This window comes from Bombina bombina, chromosome 1 (genome assembly GCF_027579735.1).
Source record: "Bombina bombina isolate aBomBom1 chromosome 1, aBomBom1.pri, whole genome shotgun sequence".
Taxonomy (NCBI): domain Eukaryota; kingdom Metazoa; phylum Chordata; class Amphibia; order Anura; family Bombinatoridae; genus Bombina; species Bombina bombina.
In genome coordinates this window covers 1,063,828,062-1,063,846,811 of record NC_069499.1, presented here as the reverse complement: position 1 = coordinate 1,063,846,811, position 18,750 = coordinate 1,063,828,062, and the positions used below count along the sequence as shown (strand labels likewise).

Genomic DNA, 18,750 nt, shown 5'->3' with positions numbered 1-18,750 from the left:
GGAGAGAGAGAACCCATCCTATTTGAAAGGCCGTTCCTGCAGCAGCTTTGAATATAGTGAACTCTCATCAGCTGCTTGACTGAATACATTGTCCCTTTAAAGACACATTAATAATTTATTAACTTTTCTGAAAGCAGATAAGTACTTTTGTAGAGACCGTGAACACCTTGTAAATGCTACATTTCTTCTACTAGATACGACGAGTCCATGGATTCATCCTTTACTTGTGGGATATTATCCTCCTGCTAACAGGAAGTGACAAAGAGCACCACAGCAGAGCTTTATATATAGCTCCTCCCTTCTCTCCACCCCCAGTCATTCTCTTTGCCTATACTAGTAATAGGAAGAGTTAAAGTGAAAGAGGTGTTAAAATGATAGTTTTTAGTTTCTTCAATCAAGAATTTTTTATTTTAAATGGTACCGGTGAGTACTATTTTTCCTCAGGCAGCATATAGAAGAAGATTTCTGTCTGGATGTTGATGATCTTAGCAGATGTCACTAAGATCCATATGAGTTCCCACAGAATGGCTGAGGAGTACTAGAGAAGCTTCAGTGTGGGGAACGTTCATGCTACAAGCATTGAGGTATGTTCAGTAATTTACTTCTGAAGAGACTGTGATATTTCAGAACAGGCTGACATAGTTCCCAAGAGGGAAGGGGTAAGCAGTAAACCTATAGACATAAGAAGGGGTATTACTGGATACCTGTGTATTAATTGTTATGGGGCTAAATGCAGCAAGAAAATGATGGCAGCATGGTTAGACACTGGGGCAGCATAACGTTTTTATTTGCACAAACGGTTCACAATCACTGATGTTGGGCATTGTGCTGGCGGTCCACATGGCTTTATTGTACAATTAGGATGCTTAAATCCACATGGCTAGTTTCTGTCCCGCTCCTTGCGTTTTTTTAGACTGAGAGTACATCGCATATGATGGGCGGGGCCTAATTTTCACGCCTCAGATGCGCAGTTGATTTTCACAAGAAGGCAGCAAACTTCAGCTTCGGTTGGGCCATAACTGAGAGATTGTCTCCCGGAGTCATAGTGAGACGTTTGTCAGACCCCTGAGGGCAGGTAGGCGCCACAGAGGTGCAGGGGGTTGTTTAAGCTGTTTCATAACGTTTTTTAGTAATAACGTTTTTTCCTATAAAGGGTTAATTGGTCCCTTGTGGTGCAATATCAGGATAAAATAAAAAAGGATATATGCTAAATTTGTAAACTTAATAGCATTTTGAAGCAGATTTGGAAAAATTGTGTGCTTTTTTACTTCTTAAAGGCGCAGTACGGTTTTTCAAATTGGTGGGTTTTTTTCAATAAATAAACTTTGTTCACGACTTTTGTGGTTATTGCTAGCCTGTTCAACATGTCTGACATTGAAGAAAGTCAATGCTCTATGTGTTTAGAAGCCATTGTGGAACCCCCACTTACATAGTGTCCCTTTGTACTGAAAGGGCTTTACACTGCAAAGAACATATTTTAGGTGATAAAAGTATGTCTAAGGATGATTCTCAGTCTGAAGAGAATCAGGTTATGCCATCCAATTCTCCCCAAGTGTCACAACCTTTAACGCCCACTCAAGCGACGCCAAGTACTTTCTTGTGCATCTAATTCTTTTACCCTGCAAGATATGGCTGCAGTTATGTCTACTACCCTTACAGAGGTATTGTCTAAACTGCCAGTTTTACAGGGTAAATGCAGTAGGTCAGGTATTAAGGTAAATACTGAGCCCTCTGATGCCTTATTGGCCATTTCCGATGTACCCTCACAGTGCTCTGATTTGGGGGTCGGGGAATTGCTGTCTGAGGGAGAACTTTCAGATTCAGGAAATGTGTTGCCTCAGACAGATTCGGACATAATGTCCTTTGAATTTAGGCTTGAACACCTCCACCTGTTACTCCGGGAGGTTTTGCGACTCTGGATGATTGTGACCCTATTGTGATACCACCAGAGAAATTGTGTAAGATGGACAAATAGCTAGAGGTACCTTCTTACACTGATGTTTTTCCTGTCCCTAAAAGAATTTCGGACATTGTTACTAAGGAATGGGATAGACCAGGCATTCCGTTCTCTCCCCCTCCTAATTTTAAGAAGATGTTTACCATATCTCACACTATTTGGGACTCTTGGCAGACGGGCCCTAAAGTGGAGGGAGCCATCTCTACCCTAGCTAAGCGTACAACTATACCTATTGAGGACAGTTGTGCTTTCAAAGATCCTATGGATAACAAAATTAGAGGGTCTTCTAAAGAAACCGTTTATTCATCAGGATTTTCTTCTACAACCGATAGCTTGCATTGTTCCAGTTACTACTGCAGCAGCTTTTTGGTTTGAGGCTCTAGAGGAGGCTCTTAAGGTTAAGACCCCATTAGATGATATTTTGGATAGAATTAAGGGTCTCAAGCTTGCTAATTCTTTTATTACAGATGCCGCTTTTCAAATGGCTAAATTAGCGGCAAAAAATGCAGGCTTTGCCATCTTAGCGCGTAGAGCATTATGGCTCAAGTCTTGGTCTGCTGGTGTGTCATCAAAGTATAAGCTGTTGGATATTCCTTTTAAGGGTAAGACCCTATTCGGGTCTGAATTAAAGGAAATAATACCATGGGAGTAGTTTGCCCAGTTCCAAAACTAGAACAGGGACAAGGGTTTTACTCAAATCTGTTCGTGGTTCCCAAAAAAGAGGGAACTTTCGGACCGATTTTAGATCTCAAATGCCTAAACAAATTTCTCAGAGTCCCATCGTTCAAGATGGAGACTATACGAACAATTTTGCCAATGATCCAGGAAGGTCAATATATGACCTCAGTGGACCTAAAGGATGCGTATCTTCACATTCCTATCCACAAGGATCATCATCAGTTCCTAAGGTTTGCCTTTCTGGACAAACACTATCAGTTTGTGGCCCTTCCTTTTGGGTTGACCACAGCTCCCCGAGTTTTCACAAAGGTGCTAGGATCCCTTCTGGCGGTTCTCAGGCCGCGGGGCATAGCAGTGGCGCCTTATCTGGACGACATTTTGATCCAGGCATCAACTTATCTGACCAAAGCTCACACGGACATCGTGTTGGCATTTCTAAGAAGTCACGGTTGAAAAGTGAATGTAGAAAACAGTTCACTAGTTCCACAGACAAGAGTTCCTTTATTGGGAACTCTGATAGACTCAGTAGACATGAAAATATTTCTGACGGAGGTCAGAAAGTCAAAGATTCTAAATACTTGTCGAGCACTTCAGTCCATTGCTCGGCCATCAGTGGCTCAGTGTATGGAGGTCATTGGATTAATGGTAGCGGCAATGGACATCGTTCAGTTTGCTTGCTTTCATCTGAGACCACTGCAGCTGTGCATGCTCGGACAGTAGAATGGGCATTATGCAAATTTATCTCCTCAGATCAATCTGGATCAAGAGACCAGAGACTCTCTTCTTTGGTGGTTGTCACCGGATCATCTGTTCCAGGGAATGTGCTTCCGCAGGCCAGCATGGGTAATAGTGACGACGGACGCCAGCCTCTGGGCTGGGGTGCAGTCTGGAATTCCCTAAAAGCTCAGGGTGTGTGGACTCAGGAGGAGTCCCTACTTCCAATCAATATTCTGGAGCTGAGAGCAATATTCAATGCGCTTCAGGCGTGGCCTCAGTTGGCTTTGGCCAAATTCATAAGATTCCAGTCAGACAATATCACGACTGTAGCATATGTCAATCATCAAGGGGGAACAAGGAGTTCTCTAGCGATGATAGAGGTTTCAAAGATAATCCGATGGGCAGAGGCTCACTCTTGCCATCTATCAGCAATCTATATCCCAGGAGTAGAGAACTGGGAAGCGGATTTTCTAAGTCGTCAGACTTTTCATCCGGGGCAGTGGGAACTTCATCCGGAGGTGTTCGCATCATTGATCCGTCAATGGGGCACACCGGAAATTGGATCTGATGGCATCTCATCAGAATGCCAAACTTCCTCGTTACGGGTCCAGGTCAAGGGATCCCCAAGCTGTACTGATAGATGCTCTAGCAGTAACTTGGTCGTTCAGCCTGGCTTATGCGTTTCCGCCATTTCCTCTCCTTCCCCGTCTGATTGCAAGAATCAAACGGGAGAGAGCTTCAGTAATCCTGATAGCGCCTGCGTGGCCACGCAGGACTTAGTATGCAGATCTAGTGGACATGTCCTCTCTGCCTCTGTGGAGACTACCATTGAGACAGGACCTTCTCATTCAAGGTCCGTTCCAGCATCCAAATCTAAATTCTCTGCAGCTGACTGCTTGGAGATTGAACGCTTAGTTTTATCTAAGAGGGGAATCTCTGAATCGGTCATTGATACTCTGATTCAGGCTTGCAAGCCTGTCACGAGAAAATGTTACCATAAAATATGGCGTAAATATCTTTATTGGTGTGAATCCAAGGGCTACTCATGGAGTAGGATTAAGATTCCTAGGATTTTGTCTTTTCTCCAAGAAGGATTGGAGAAGGGATTATCAGCTAGTTCCTTAAAGGGACAAATTTCTGCTTTGTCAATTTTACTACACAAGCGTCTGGCGGATGTCCCAGACGTTCAGTCTTTTTGTCAGGCTTTAATCATAATCAAGCCTGTGTTTAAACCTATTGCTCCGCCATGGAGTTTGAATTTAGTTCTCAATGTTCTTCAAGGGGTTCAGTTTGAACCCATGCATTCCATCGATATTAAACTATTATCTTGGAAAGTTTTTGGGAGAAAAGTACTTCAAGCAGTGGTGCCTTCTGTTTAGGTATCTGTCTTGTCCCTCCCGTTCATCCGTGTCCTGTTGCTTTGGTATTGTATCCCACAAGTAAAGGATGAATCCGTGGACTCGTCGTATCTAGTAGAAGAAAAGGAAATTTATGCTTACCTGATAAATTGATTTCTTCTACGATACGACGAGTCCACGGCCCTCCCTGTCATTTTAGACAGATTATATTTTTCAAAACTTCAGTCACCTCTGCACCTTTTAGCTTTTCTTTTCTCTTCCTATACCTTTGGTCGAATGACTGGTGGTGGAGAGAAGGGAGGAGCTATATATACAGCTCTGCTGTGGTGCTCTTTGCCACTTCCTGTTAGCAGGAGGATAATATCCCACAACAAGTAAAGGATGAATCCGTGGACTCGTCGTATCGTAGAAGAAATCAATTTATCAGGTAAGCATAAATTTCCTTTTTTCTAAAGTCTTAAGAGATTAACACATCTACAAAGTCTGAAACATATTTGTACAGATTACCACCTTGTTTTCTGCAGCAGTTGTTTTGCGGTTAAACTCCATCTATCGCTTTCCTTATTTGGAGGAGCCAATAAGGACATGCATTTTCAGACTTTAATTACATGAGAAACTGGCAAAATAAAGTATATTGCAAAACTTACTAAAAAAGTTTTCTTCCAATAATGAAGCATTTTATATTACAAGTGTTTACTGTCCCTATTACATTTATTTAATGTTTGTCTGCATCAAACAGAATTTGGCTATCTAGGTAATTTGTTGAAAGTTTATAAAGGAAGAAGACATGTTTGTAAACACCTGTACTTACTTTATTAAACATCCTATTACTTGCCATTTAGCCCAAAAGACATGGAATGAACATTTTTATTAATGATTCTTTCATTTGCTTTTGCTCTTTTTTTATCATTTATTACTGCCAGCAGATAATCAACTCACCTGCCTCCCTTCATATTCATTTGTTTTATAGCAAGTGTGAATTATTTGTGTTACTTCCAAATATTTTTATCTCGGTATCTATAGGTTTTCTACACTGCTTTCCTGCAATATAAGCTGTCTACCAACCTACCAAAATATTGAAGATAACAAGATTCAGTATTGTATAATTTCTTTAGTTCCAAGGCGTATCTAGTGTTGTGTTGAATGGCGGGAAATGGGGTGCATGTAATCTTGTTCTCTGAACCCAGCTCTAATGCACAGAAGCTAAAGCTCTCCCTTGTCAGAGTAATAGTGCTATCTTTTCATAGCTTCTTCTCTATATGGAATTAGGTAATGCCAGTCTTCATCAATATGTTATGGATTAATCTGTCTTTAGCAGCACTGTTGGAAAGCAGACCTGTAGAGAGGCCTTTAACCCACAATCTGTATTAGATGATCTAGTGCTGCTTTTTTTTTTTTTACACCGTTTTGGAAGCACAGTGCTACGAACAGACTTTTGTCTTTTACAACCTTAACGTTTCTAGCACTTACCAGGATGTAACAGAAGCCAAGTGTGCCTGCATATATTGAATATTGAAGCATTCTGCAGAAACCTAGACAAAATAAAATGATATAGAAATTTGTGTGTGAGTGCCCCCAAATGCTTTACTGTGGATCTTTATGTAGTAATGGTATTGTACTGGTAGCTTTTACTAATCTAGGGTTGTTTATACCAATATGACAGCACAAAAACCCTCAGTTAAATATTTTCTGTTTTGCTTCCACAGTTTATGAACCAAACCCGACAAGCACTTGAGATGAAAGTTGAAAACATGAATTCAGCTGGGGCAGGAGTCATGAGGCCAGTCATGCAAACCCCGGTAGGATCCCAGGTAATAGCACTTAATTTGCTAGTTAACTACTTTATTTTATTAATTTCATATAGGTGGCGCGAGTCTCCGATTTGTTACATATGAGATTACATTCTTACCACTAGGTGGAGGCAAAGTATCCCAAACCCCATGAGCCCTATAAACCTCTCTCACCTCATTCATACCATAGTTATTACATAGACTCCATTGGAGGTGGTTAAAGCAGGAAGATGTGCATGATTTCTTCAGTGAAAGGCGCTTTCAGTCTATGAAGTCCATTTCCCCTCAGAGTACAGTGCTTGTCAGAGGAATGTATGGGTATGGTTTATGATACAATGGTTTCGCCTCATTGGAAATCCTTCATAGGTCCTCTGTAAATTTGGTTGCAGGGACTCATCTTCTGCCTCCCTTTACAGATCTATATTCTACTCCTTTTCCATTACCTCTGCTGATATGTTTCAGTACTGGTTTGGTTGTCTGCTACTTGCTTGATAGTGGGCGAGTGTCCATGGGTAAGTATTTATTTAAATTTTTATATATAGATACTCGAACAGCTATATAGTGGGCACTTTTAGTTGTTAAAGGTTTATCTATATATTATGTATATATGGCCCTGGGACAGAATATCACTATTACCCTTGTTTTGTACACTAATATATATTTTCCTTCTTAATGGGAGGAGAGTCCACTGCTTCATTCATTACTTGTGGGAATTAAGAACCTGGCCACCAGGACAAGGCAAAGACACCCCAGCCAAAGGCTTAAATACCTCCCCACTCCCCTCATCCCCCAGTCATTCTTTGCCTTTCGTCACAGGAGGTTGACAGAGAAGTGTCGGAAGATTCGGTGTAGTCTCTTATGGAGGGTATTCTCTTCTAAATGGGACTGGAGTTTAACGTAGTCCTGTCAGCCTCTCAGTGAGAGCATGGGTTAAAGCATGGGTGAAAGTTAGTCCAGAAATGCAGGAAGAGTCTTTCTGCTAACCCATCCCGACTCAGATTAACAGCTCTATTAGCAATCAGCGTTGATGAGTTTTGCTGCCTGCTTTTCTGTTCTCAAGTCCATGTGAGGAGCGATGCTACTACTTGAAAGGCAGTGTTCCTGTTCCATTTGTTGATTCTGGTAAGATTGTTTCATTTATATATATATATATAACGTAAGAAGACAGGGTCACAGTGTGGCTCCTTTATCTTTATAGAATCTATGGTAATACCCTCAGAAGGGGGTTATTGAACAGGGGGGATTTTATTGTGCATAATATTGTTTGTGTTTTAAACTGCATTTGTGTGAGATGAGGCTCTGTCAGTGTGGAACAGTCAGTTCTCTTAGCAAGAGATTGAGGCAGGCTTTTTTGGTGCGTTCTTCTCTCGATTGCAGGGGCGATCCTGCATGGCACTCCATGTGTCCAGGTGTGGCCTCTGTAACTTATTTTTTCTCGACCTGCGTTCGGAGGAGACAAAGCTGTTTCTTGTAGTCAGGGTCATAGGAGGTGGTGAGTGCCCCGGCCAATGAGATGTAAAGTTGCCATTTAACTTTTTATCAAGTCTGTAATATAGGCGCAAGCTATGGAGGACTCTGATATGTTAGAGGATACTCCCTCTTTATCTAAACCTATAAACTGTGTATATTGTGAGGAGGTTCCATTCGAACAGTCTACTCAACTCTGTTCCACATGCTTTGACAATATTGCTATATCTAAAAAGAATATAATATTTAGTATGACTGAGCCGTCCACCTCTTAGGGTTCTCCGCCCCACGAGGTGCGTTCCCTGCACTCATCTCCGATTACACAAGCAGTGCCCCAGGGCACTACTAATCCTCCTGCCGAAGGGGGCCCTTTGGCTGCCTGATTTCGCCGATCAGTTACAGATGGCAGTTTCTGCGATGTCTCACTCTACTAAGCGGAAGGTACGGCACTGCTATCCGTCTCAGGGGTCTTAGACTCCGTTGGATGTCTTAGATTATCCGCTGAGGAGGACAACTCTGACTTATCGGAGGATGTTGCTTCTGGGTTGGAATCGGCTACTTCTAGGCCTCCGTCCACGGAGGAACCAGATTTTAAGTTTAAAATGGAACATTTGTGCTTCCTGCTGAAAGAGGTGCTTGCTACATTGGAGGTCCCGGAACCGAAACTACCTTAGGAACCATCAATCCCTAAACTTGATAGGGTGTACGAGAACAGAGTAGTACCTCAGGCCTTCCCGATTCCCATCAAAATGGCTAATATTAAGAATGAATGGGAGAAACTTGGCTCGTCCTTTTCCCCCTCCTCTTCTTTTAAAAAAGTAATGCAAAGCTCCCAAAGGGGGAACTAAAGGGGCGCACTGAAGGTGAAAGACAGTGTTCAGTGTGAATTTACCGGAGTCCGTTCCCCATGGAAACCAAATTAATCTCCAACTTGTGGAATTGTAGCATGATCAATATGATGACGATTTGAACAGAGGCTGCTCCACCCGGTGTATAGGGAGATCTAAACAAATGGCAAATAAGAAAGAGGACTCCTCATAGTGTGGTATGTTCCCAACTGGGAGAAATGCTGTAGAAAGTGCAAGGCTTACCAGATGGTGTTGCACCGTACTCTGACCAGTGCCAGCATGCAGACTAACACTCAGCAGTGGCTAGTACACGGAACCAGGATCTTCCCTGACCCGATAGTCAGCTGTTTCAGGGATTTCCCTGTAGTGGTATCTGCTGTAATCCAATGTAAGCAGCTCTGGGAAACCAGCCATTTTGCATGCTGGCACCGGTCAAAGTATGGTACAACACCATCTGGTAAGCCTTGCACTTTTTACAGCATTTCTCCAAGTTGGGAACATACCACACTATGAGGCGCCCTCTTTCTTTTTTGCCATTTCTTTTAAAACGCTATTCCCCATTCCGGACTCAGAGCTTGAGCTGTGGGGAACCGTCCCAAAGATGAATGGTGCTCTCTCTAAGCTCGCTAAGAGAGCAACTATTCTGCTTGAGGATAGCTCTTCTTTTAAGGAACCCATGGATAAAAAGATGGAGTCCATGTTGCACCACAGGGCAGATGGACTTGAGAGGAATCGAGCCTGCCTATAAATAATCTGGAACTTCGAGCGATATTCAACGCTCTGAGGGCTTGGTCCCCTTGGGGTCGTCCCGATTCATCAGATTTCAGTTGGACAACATTACCTCGGGGGCTTACATATACCATCGGGGGGAGGGGTACGAGAAATTGCCTAGCCAAGAGGGAAGTATCTCGGTTTCTGGAATGGGCAGAGACTCTCAATTGCTCGCTCTCAGCGATCCACATTCCGGTGTGGACAACTGGGAATCAGATTTTCTGAGCAGACATCTGTCCAGGGGAATGGTCTCTCCACCCCAAGGTGTTCGCGGAGATCTGCAACAGATGGAGGACACCGGAGATAGATCTCATGGCATCCAGACTCAATTACAAGCTACCCAGATATGGGTCGTGCTCCAGGGATCCCCAGGCGGAGCTGATAGATGCCTTGGCGGTGCCCTGGGACTTCAACCTAATTTACATATTTCCACCGTTGCCTCTTCTATCTCGGGTAGTAGCCCGCATCAAGCAGGAGCAAGCTTCGGCTATTCTGATTGCTTCGTTGTGGCCGCGAAAGATGTAGTTTGCGGATCTGTTTGGGATGTCATCTCCTTTGTGGAGGTTACCTTGTCGCAGGGATCTGCTGATTCAAGGTCCTTTCCTACAACAAAATCTCGATTCTCTGAGGCTGACTGCGTGGAGATGGAAGTCTAGTCTTAGCCAAGAGAGGATTCTCTGAGAGAGTGATTGACACTCTCGTTCAGGCCAGGAAGCCGGTCACTCGACGCATCTAACACAGGTGTGGAAAACCTACTTGTCGATCTGGATAAGGGTCTTGCCGCCAGCTCCCTCTCTGCTTTATCTGTACTCTTGCATAAGAAGCTTGCAGAGCTTCCTGACATTCAGTCCTTTGTTCAGTCTCTGGTTAGGATCAGACCTGTCTGCCTGAGCTTAAACTTTGTTCTTAAGGTTTTGCAGAGGGCTCCGTTTGAGCCTATGCATGCGCTTGACATTAAGATTCTTTCATGGAAAGTCCTATTCCTACTCGCTATTGCATCGGCACACAGATTCTCCGAGTCCCTACTTGGTTTTTCACGCCGATAAGGCTGTTCTTCGCACTGGATTGGGTTTCCTTCCCAAGGTGGTGGTGAGTCGTAACATCAATCAGGAAATAGTAGTTCCTCCTTTGTGTCCTAACCCTTCTTCAAAGGAAAGGTTACTTCATAATCTGGATGTGGTTCAAGCCTTGAAGTTTTATCTTCAGGCCACAAAGGAGTTCAGACAGACTTCATCCTTATTTGTTGTGTATTCAGGGAAGCGCAGGAGGCAGAAGGCCTCTGCCACTTCTCTATCCTTTTGGTTGATGAGTATGATCCATGTGGCATGAGACAGCGGGACACAAGCCTCCTTAGAGGATTATGGCTCACTCAACTAGAACTGTGGCCTCTTCTTGGGCTTTTAAGAATGAGGCTTCTATGGAGCAGATTTGTAAGGCAGCCACTTGTTGGTCTTTACATACTTTTGCAAAATGTTATAAATTTGATGTCTTTGCTTCAGCGGTAGCAGCTTTTGGGAGAGAGGTTCTGCAGGCTGTGGTGCCCTCAGTTTAGGGTCTCCTTTTGCCCTCCAGTTTTTTTTCATTCAGTGTCCTCTAGAGCTTGGATATTTGTTCCCACAAGTAATGAATGAAGCAATGGACTCTCCTCCCATTAAGATGGAAAACATAAATTATGCTTACCTGATAATTTCTTTTACAAGATATGACGAGTCCACGGATTTAATCCTTATGGGATTACGCCTCCTGGTCAGCAAAAGGAGGCAAAGAGCACCACAGCAGAGCTGTGTATATAGCTCCTCCCTTCCCTCCCACCCCAGTCATTCTCTTTGCCTGTATTAGTGATAGGAAGAGGTAAAGTGAGGTGTTAGTTTAGATTCTTCAATCAAGAAGTTTATTTTAAAATGGTGCCAGTGAGTTCTATTTTTCTCACGGAGAAATCGTCAGTCAATAACTTCCCAAGAGGAGTGGAGACATTTTATTTTCTGCCCTGATGTTGATGATCTTAGCAAACATTATCCAAGATCCTGCTGGTTCCCACAGAGCGGTTGGAGGTAGTGTAAAGAAACATCTTCAGTGTGGAGAACCATGTCATGCTGCAATCAGCATTGAGGTATGTTCAGTCATTTGCTTCTGGGCAGACTAGATACATCAGAACAGGCTGACATTATTCCCTGTACTGGGGAGGGGTAATCGGTATGCACTATATAAATGGAAATGGTGTGCCTGGAATTCCCTTTTATTTTGATTACTTATCAGTGTGTTTGTGCAGTGACTATTGTGTTCACTTATGCTTATGCTATGTGGGCTGACGCTGGGAGATGCGGTTTGCTTCCTAAGGGCTGTCGTTATTTATATTCCTTATAACTGGCTTTGGGAGTGTGTGTATAAGAGGGGCACATGGCGTTTTTTTAGTTATTTGAGTTGGGAAACCGACATGTATGTTCTTCCCATTCGGGTCTCAGTATTGCTCGAGTTACGCCCACGGTGGACGGGGCCTAGTTTTGCGCACTCAGCCGCGCAGTAATAATCCGGATCGGCAGCAGGGTCCTGGACTCCGGTGTGGCCTAAGTCAGTTTGTGCACATAGGGGTACAAAGAGACGTGGGAGCGCTGCTCACGGAAGATTAGTGCTGTCTGGGGGCAGGTAGGCGCCGCAGCAGGGCTGTGGCGAGGTGCAAGTGTTTGGAGTGTGATAAAAATTTGTATATAGAATAACTGAACAAACGGAGCAGTATTGTTAAGTTAGTTTGTGCACATAAGGTCACTGTTTATTGCTGCAAAAGTTGTCATACTGCTAGCAGAAAAATTGTTGCGCTTTTATTATTTAAAGGCGCAGTAGACTTTTTTTTTATTTCTAATATTTGACTATATGATTTGACTTCAAGGTTAAATATATCAAGTAAAGAACTACTATTATTGCTATTGCTAGTCTGTTTAACATGTCTGAACTTCAGGAAAGTACCTGTTCTATGTGTTTAGATGCCAATGTGGAACCCCCTCTTACTTTTTGTCCCTCATGTACTGAAAGGGCCTTACAATGTAAAGAACAGATTTTCTTTAATGCAAGTATGCCTAATGATGCTTCTCAGACTGATGAGAATCAGGGTATGCCGCTACTTTCTCCCCAAGCGTCACAACCTTTAATGCCCACCCAAGCGACGCCGTGTTCTTCAACTGTGTCCACTTCATTTACTCTGCAGGATATGGCTGCAGTTATGTCTACCCTTACAGAGGTTTTATCTAAGTTGCCAGTGTTGCAGGGCAAACGCAGCAGGACAGAAGCCACTCTGATTCCTGCGACTTCTGATACTTTGATGGCTATTTCCGATGTACCCTCACAGGGATCTGATTTGGGTGGTAGGGAACTTCTGTCTGAGAGGGGAACTTTCCGACTCGGGAAGTGTGTTACCTCAGACAGACTCGGACGTCATTTCCTTCCAATTTAAACTTGAACACCTCCGCCTGTTACGTCGGGAGGTTTTAGCGACTCTGGATGACTGTGACTCTATTGTGGTACCACCAGAGAAATTGTGTAAGATGGACAAATACTTAGAGGTGCCTGCTTACTCTGATGTTTTTCCGGTTCCTAAGAGAATCTCAGAAATTATTACGCAGGAATGGGAAACGCCGGGTATCCCGTTTTCACCTTCTCCTAATTTTAAGAAAATATATCCCAAAGCTGACACTGTTCAGGACTCTTGGCAAACAGTCCCTAAGGTGGAGGGAGCTATATCTACCCTGGCTAAGCGTACAACTATTCCTATTGAGGACAGTTGTGCTTTCAAAGATCCTATGGATAAAAAGTTGGCAGGTCTTCTGAAAAAGTTATTTATTCATCAGGGTTTTCTTTTACAACCGACGGCCTGTATTGTGCCAGTTACAACTGCGGCGGCCTTTTGGTTTGACGCCTTAGAAGAGTCCAAGACTGAGACTCCTTTAGAGGAAATTTTAGATAGAATTAAGGCTCTTAAATTGATGGTCAAGTATGACATTGTTTTTTCTGCCGTCACGTGTTTTTATTATCCAATTACAGTACAGGCCACTCGGGGAATCAGCTCTAAGTAAAAACACCCTTATTCAATTCTGCGCATGCCCTAGCTCCGTAACCGCGGTGAGACAGAGATTAGGATGCTATTACGGAGCTAGGGCATGCGCAGAATTGAATAAGGGTGTTTTTACTTAGAGCTGATTCCCCGAGTGGCCTGTACTGTAATTGGATAATAAAAACACGTGACGGCAGAAAAAACAATGGCGGACAATCGACGGGAGGAGGATGGATATTAGTAAGGTAGGAAAATAATATAAGATAGCGCACAAACTAGAATGAATATGGCGAAATGAATGAAAGTCACATTATTTTGCTAGTTACATTAGGATCGCAAGATGTAGTTAGTCATACTTGACCATCACTTTAAAGGGACATTAAACACAAACATTTCCTTTCATGATTCAGATAGAGCATGCAATTTTAAACAACTTCCCAATTTACTTCTATTATCTAATTTGCTTCATTCTCTTGATATTCTTTGCTGAAAAGCATATCTAGATAGGCTCAGTAGCTGCTGATTGGTCGCTGCACATAGATGCCTCATGTGATTGGCTCACCAATGTCAATTTCTATTTACTCAACAAACGATATCTAAAGAATGAAGCAAATTAGATAATAGAAGTAAATGTGAATGTTTAAAATTGTGTTCTCTATCTGAATCATGAAATATTTTTTTTGGGTGTAATGTCCCTTTAAGCTGGCTAATTCTTTTATTATGGATGCCGCCTTTCAGATTGCCAAATTGGCGGCTAAGAATGCGGGATTTGCCATTTTAGCTCGTAGTGTTATGGTTAAAATCTTGGTCTGCTGATGTGTCATCTAAGTCAAAGCTTTTGACTATTCCTTTCAAAGGAAAGACCCTATTCAGACCTGACTTGAAGGAAATCATTTCTGACATTACGGGAGGTATGGGTCATCTCCTACCTCAGGATAAAGCAGCTAAACTGAGGGGTAAACAGAATAATTTTCGTTCCTTTGGGAATTTCAAAGGAGTCCCCTCTCCTCCTTCCGCTAAACAGGAAGGGAATTTTGCTCAAGCAAAGTCTGTCTGGAGACCCAACCAGGCTTGGAACAAAGGTAAACAACCCAAGAAGCCCGCTGCTGCTCCCAAGACAGCATGAAGGGGCGGCCCCCGATCCAGGACCGGATCTAGTAGGGGGCAGACTTACTCTCTTTACCCAGGCTTGGATAAGAGATGTTTAGGACCCCTGGACACTGGAAATCGTGTCCCAAGGGTATTAACTGGAATAAAGAAATTCTCTCCCAAGGGGGAGGTTTCTTCTTTCACGATTGTCTGTAGACCAGATAAAAAGAGAGGCGTTCTTACATTGTGTAAAAGACCTCTCTACTATGGGAGTAATTCATCCCGTTCCAATACAGGAACAGGGGCAGGGGTTTTACTCAAATCGGGGTTCCCAAAAAAGAGGGCACGTTTCGACCCATTTTAGATCTGAAAAGTCTAAACAAGTTTCTCAGAGTCCCATCTTTCAAGATGGAGACTATTCGGACAATTCTGCCTTTGATCCAGGAGGGTCAATATATGACTACCGTGGACTTGAAGGATGCATATCTACATATTCCTATCCACAAGGATCATCACCAGTTCCTAAGGTTTGCCTTCCTGGACAAACATTTTCAGTTTGTGGCTCTTCCCTTCGGGTTGGCCACAGCACCCAGGATCTTCACAAAGGTTCTAGGGTCTCTTCTGGCAGTTCTCAGGCCGCAGGGCATTGCAGTGGCGCCTTATCTGGACAATATTCTGATCCAGGTGTCGTCTTACCAACTGACAAAATCTCATACAGACATGGTTCTGTCCTTTCTGAGGACTCACGGGTGGAAGGTGAATCTAGAAAAGAGTTCACTAATTCCACAAACAAGGGTTCCTTTCTTGGGAACTCTAAAAGATTCTATATCCATGAAAATTTTCTTGATGGAAGTCAGAAAGTTAAAGATTCTGAATACATGCCAAGCCCTTCAGTCCAATCCTCGACCATCAGTGGCTCAGTGCATGGAGGTGATTGGATTGATGGTGGCGGCAATGGACATCATTCCGTTTGCTCGCTTTAATCTCAGACCACTACAACTGTGCATTCTCAGGCAGTGGAATAGAGATTATGCAAATTTGTCTCCTCAGATAAATCTGGATCAGGAGACAAGAGGCTCTCTTGTTTGGTGGTTGTCGCTGGATCATCTGTTCCAAGGGACGTGCTTCCGCAGACCCTCTTGGGTGATAGTGACAACAGACGCCAGTCTCCTAGGCTGGGGTGCAGTCTGGAATTCCCTGAAGGCTCAGGGGGTATGGACGTGGTCGGAGTCTCTTCTTCCAATCAATATTCTGGAATTGAGAGCAATATTCAATGCGCTTCAGGCTTGGACTCAGTTGGCTTCGGCCAAATTCATCCGATTTCAGTCGGACAACATCGCGACTGTGGCTTACATCAATCATCAGGGAGGAACAAGGAGTTCCTTAGCGATGACAGAAGTATCCAAGATAATTTGGTGGGCGGAAGCTCACTCTTGTTATCTGTCAGCAATCCACATCCCAGGAGTGGACAACTGGGAAGCGGACTTTTTGAGCAGACAGACGTTTCATCCGGGGGAATGGGAACTCCATCCGGAGGTCTTTGCCACTCTGATCCTCAAATGGGACAGACCGGAGTTGGATCTTATGGCATCCCGGCAGAATGCCAAACTCCCCAGATACGGATCCAGGTCCAGGGATCCTCAGGCCGAACTAGTAAATGCCTTGGCAGTGCCTTGGTCGTTCAACCTAGCTTATGTGTTTCCAACGTTTGCTCTCCTTCCCCGGGTGATTGCTCGGATCAAACAGGAGAGACCTTTGATAATTCTCACCGCTCCTGCGTGGCCTCGCAGGACTTGGTATGCCGATCTGGTGGACATGTCCTCTCTGCCACCATTGAGGTAGGACCTTCTCATTCAGGGACCCTTCCATCATCCGAATCTGGTTTCTCTGCAGCTGACTGCTTGGAGTACTGAAAGGGCCTTACAATGTAAAGAACAGATTTTCTTTAATGCAAGTATGCCTAAGGATGCTTCTCAGACTGATGAGAATCAGGGTATGCCGCTACTTTCTCCCCAAGCGTCACAACCTTTAATGCCCACCCAAGCGACGCTGTGTTCTTCAACCGTGTCCACTTCATTTACTCTGCAGGATATGGCAGAGTACTTGCACCTTGATTATGCCTTCAAAAATTAGTTTAAACAACTAGACTGAACATGTTCCAAGGGATACTGGTATACCTGCATTAAAGGGACAGTTTACTCAAATTATTTCTCCTTTTTTTTTTTCTCAATGATCCACTTTACCTGCTGGAGTGTATTAAATGGTTTACAAGTATTTCCTTTTCCCTTATATTGGCATTTGAAATAGTTGATTTAGCCTGTGGTATCCCCCCATATAATCTGAAAGTTTCTGGTCTTAAGTCCAAGCTATAGATAAGCCGTGTAAACACAACCAGCAGAAGAAATTACACTCTCAGTGGGGTATAGAAGAGATAAGGTAATACAATGTTAATTTTCCATTGTTCTCTCCAAGTATTAGTATTTGGTTTATGGACAGATATCGGATAAAGAAGCATGTAAATGTACACAATGTGATAAAGTAATGAGATATGAAAATACCTACAAGCTCAACCAATTTTATTAGGTTGTGGCTTCAAAACACAAAATCAGCCTTTTCATATACACAAATAAACCTTAAAATGGAAATTCTCATACATTGTATGCTCTGCAATTGGTAAAGTAATTGTAAACATTAAGAGAAAAACAATTTTACAGTATACTGTCCCTTTAACAAAAGCTTTCTTAAGCGTTGTTTTTAGTACTTATTGCTTTGCTTATTCTATAAGGAGCAGCAAACTCTGTCTCTAAACTTACCCTAGAAACTGAGACTCCTGAACACTTTTCTTTAATTATTTAAAGGGACACTGAACCCAAATGTTTACTTTTGTGATTCAGATAGAGCATGCAATTTTAAGTAACTTTCTAATTTACTCCTATTATCAAATGTTCTTTATTCTCTTGGTATTTTTATTTTAAAAGCAAGATTGTAAGTTTAGATGCCGGCCCATTTTGGTGAACAACCTGGGTTGTTCTTGCTGATTGGTGGATAAATTCATCCACCAATAAACAAGTGCTGCCCAAACATTCTGGGCTTTCTTTTTCAAATAAAGATATCAAGAGAACGAAGAAAAATTAGTAATAGCAGTACATTAGAAAGTTGCTTAAAATTGCATGCTCTATCTGAATCAAGAAATAAAAAAAATTGGGTTCAGTGTCCCTTTAACTCTGTTTATTATAAAACAACTGAATTACTTTCTTCAGCTAATTTATGGGACCCATGTTTATATTTGTTAAATGCATACTGACCAATCTAATGTTTCTTTGGGTACTAATACACCTGTTCTCAGTTTGTTAGCATCATCCTTTAATAAAGTACTTCTCACTACAAAGTTATATTTTCTCTTGTAAGATGTATCGAGTCCACGGATTCATCCTTACTTGTGGGATATTCTCCTCCCCTACAGGAAGTGGCAGAGAGAGCACCCACAGCAGAGCTGCCTATATAGCTCCCCCCTTAACTCCACCCCCCAGTCATTCTCTCTGCCTGCTTAACTGCGAGGAAGGGCAAAGAGGAGTATGGTGACAAAAATTTTAGGTTTTTATTTTCTCAAGCAAAAGTTTATTTTTTAATGGTACCGGTGTGTACTATTTACTCTCTGGCAGAAAAGGGATGAAGATTTCTGCAAGGAGGATGATGATCTTAGCACTTTGTAACTAAGATGTACTGCTGTTCTCACAAGGGCTGAAGAGTACAGGAAAACTTCAGTAGGGAACAGTTTGTATGCTAAACTACATTAAGGTATGTTCAGTCTATTTTTTTCTAGACAGACTGTTATTTCTAGAAAAGGCTGGCAATATCCCCATGAGGGAAGGGTAAGCTGTATTCAGACACTTGGATAGGAATTTCAGCTTGCATGAAGGGCTCATTAGTTACTGGTGACACTGTTTGGTAAAAACGTTTTTGTTTATTCAGTGAATGATGCAATTATAACGTTTTTTTTTAAGGGACTAAAGGGGTCATTGTGGCTTGTTTT

General features: G+C 42.8%; 1 protein-coding gene across 1 annotated transcript in view; it reads left to right on the top strand.

Moving 5' to 3' along the window:
* The window catches only part of NCOA3 (nuclear receptor coactivator 3), a 656,351-nt gene that overhangs the window by 542,861 nt on the left and 94,740 nt on the right, over positions 1–18,750 (top strand). The window contains exon 11 of the mRNA XM_053716954.1: positions 6,417–6,521. Within this exon, the coding sequence (XP_053572929.1) occupies positions 6,417–6,521 (105 nt within the window). The remainder of the gene's footprint in view (positions 1–6,416; positions 6,522–18,750) is intronic.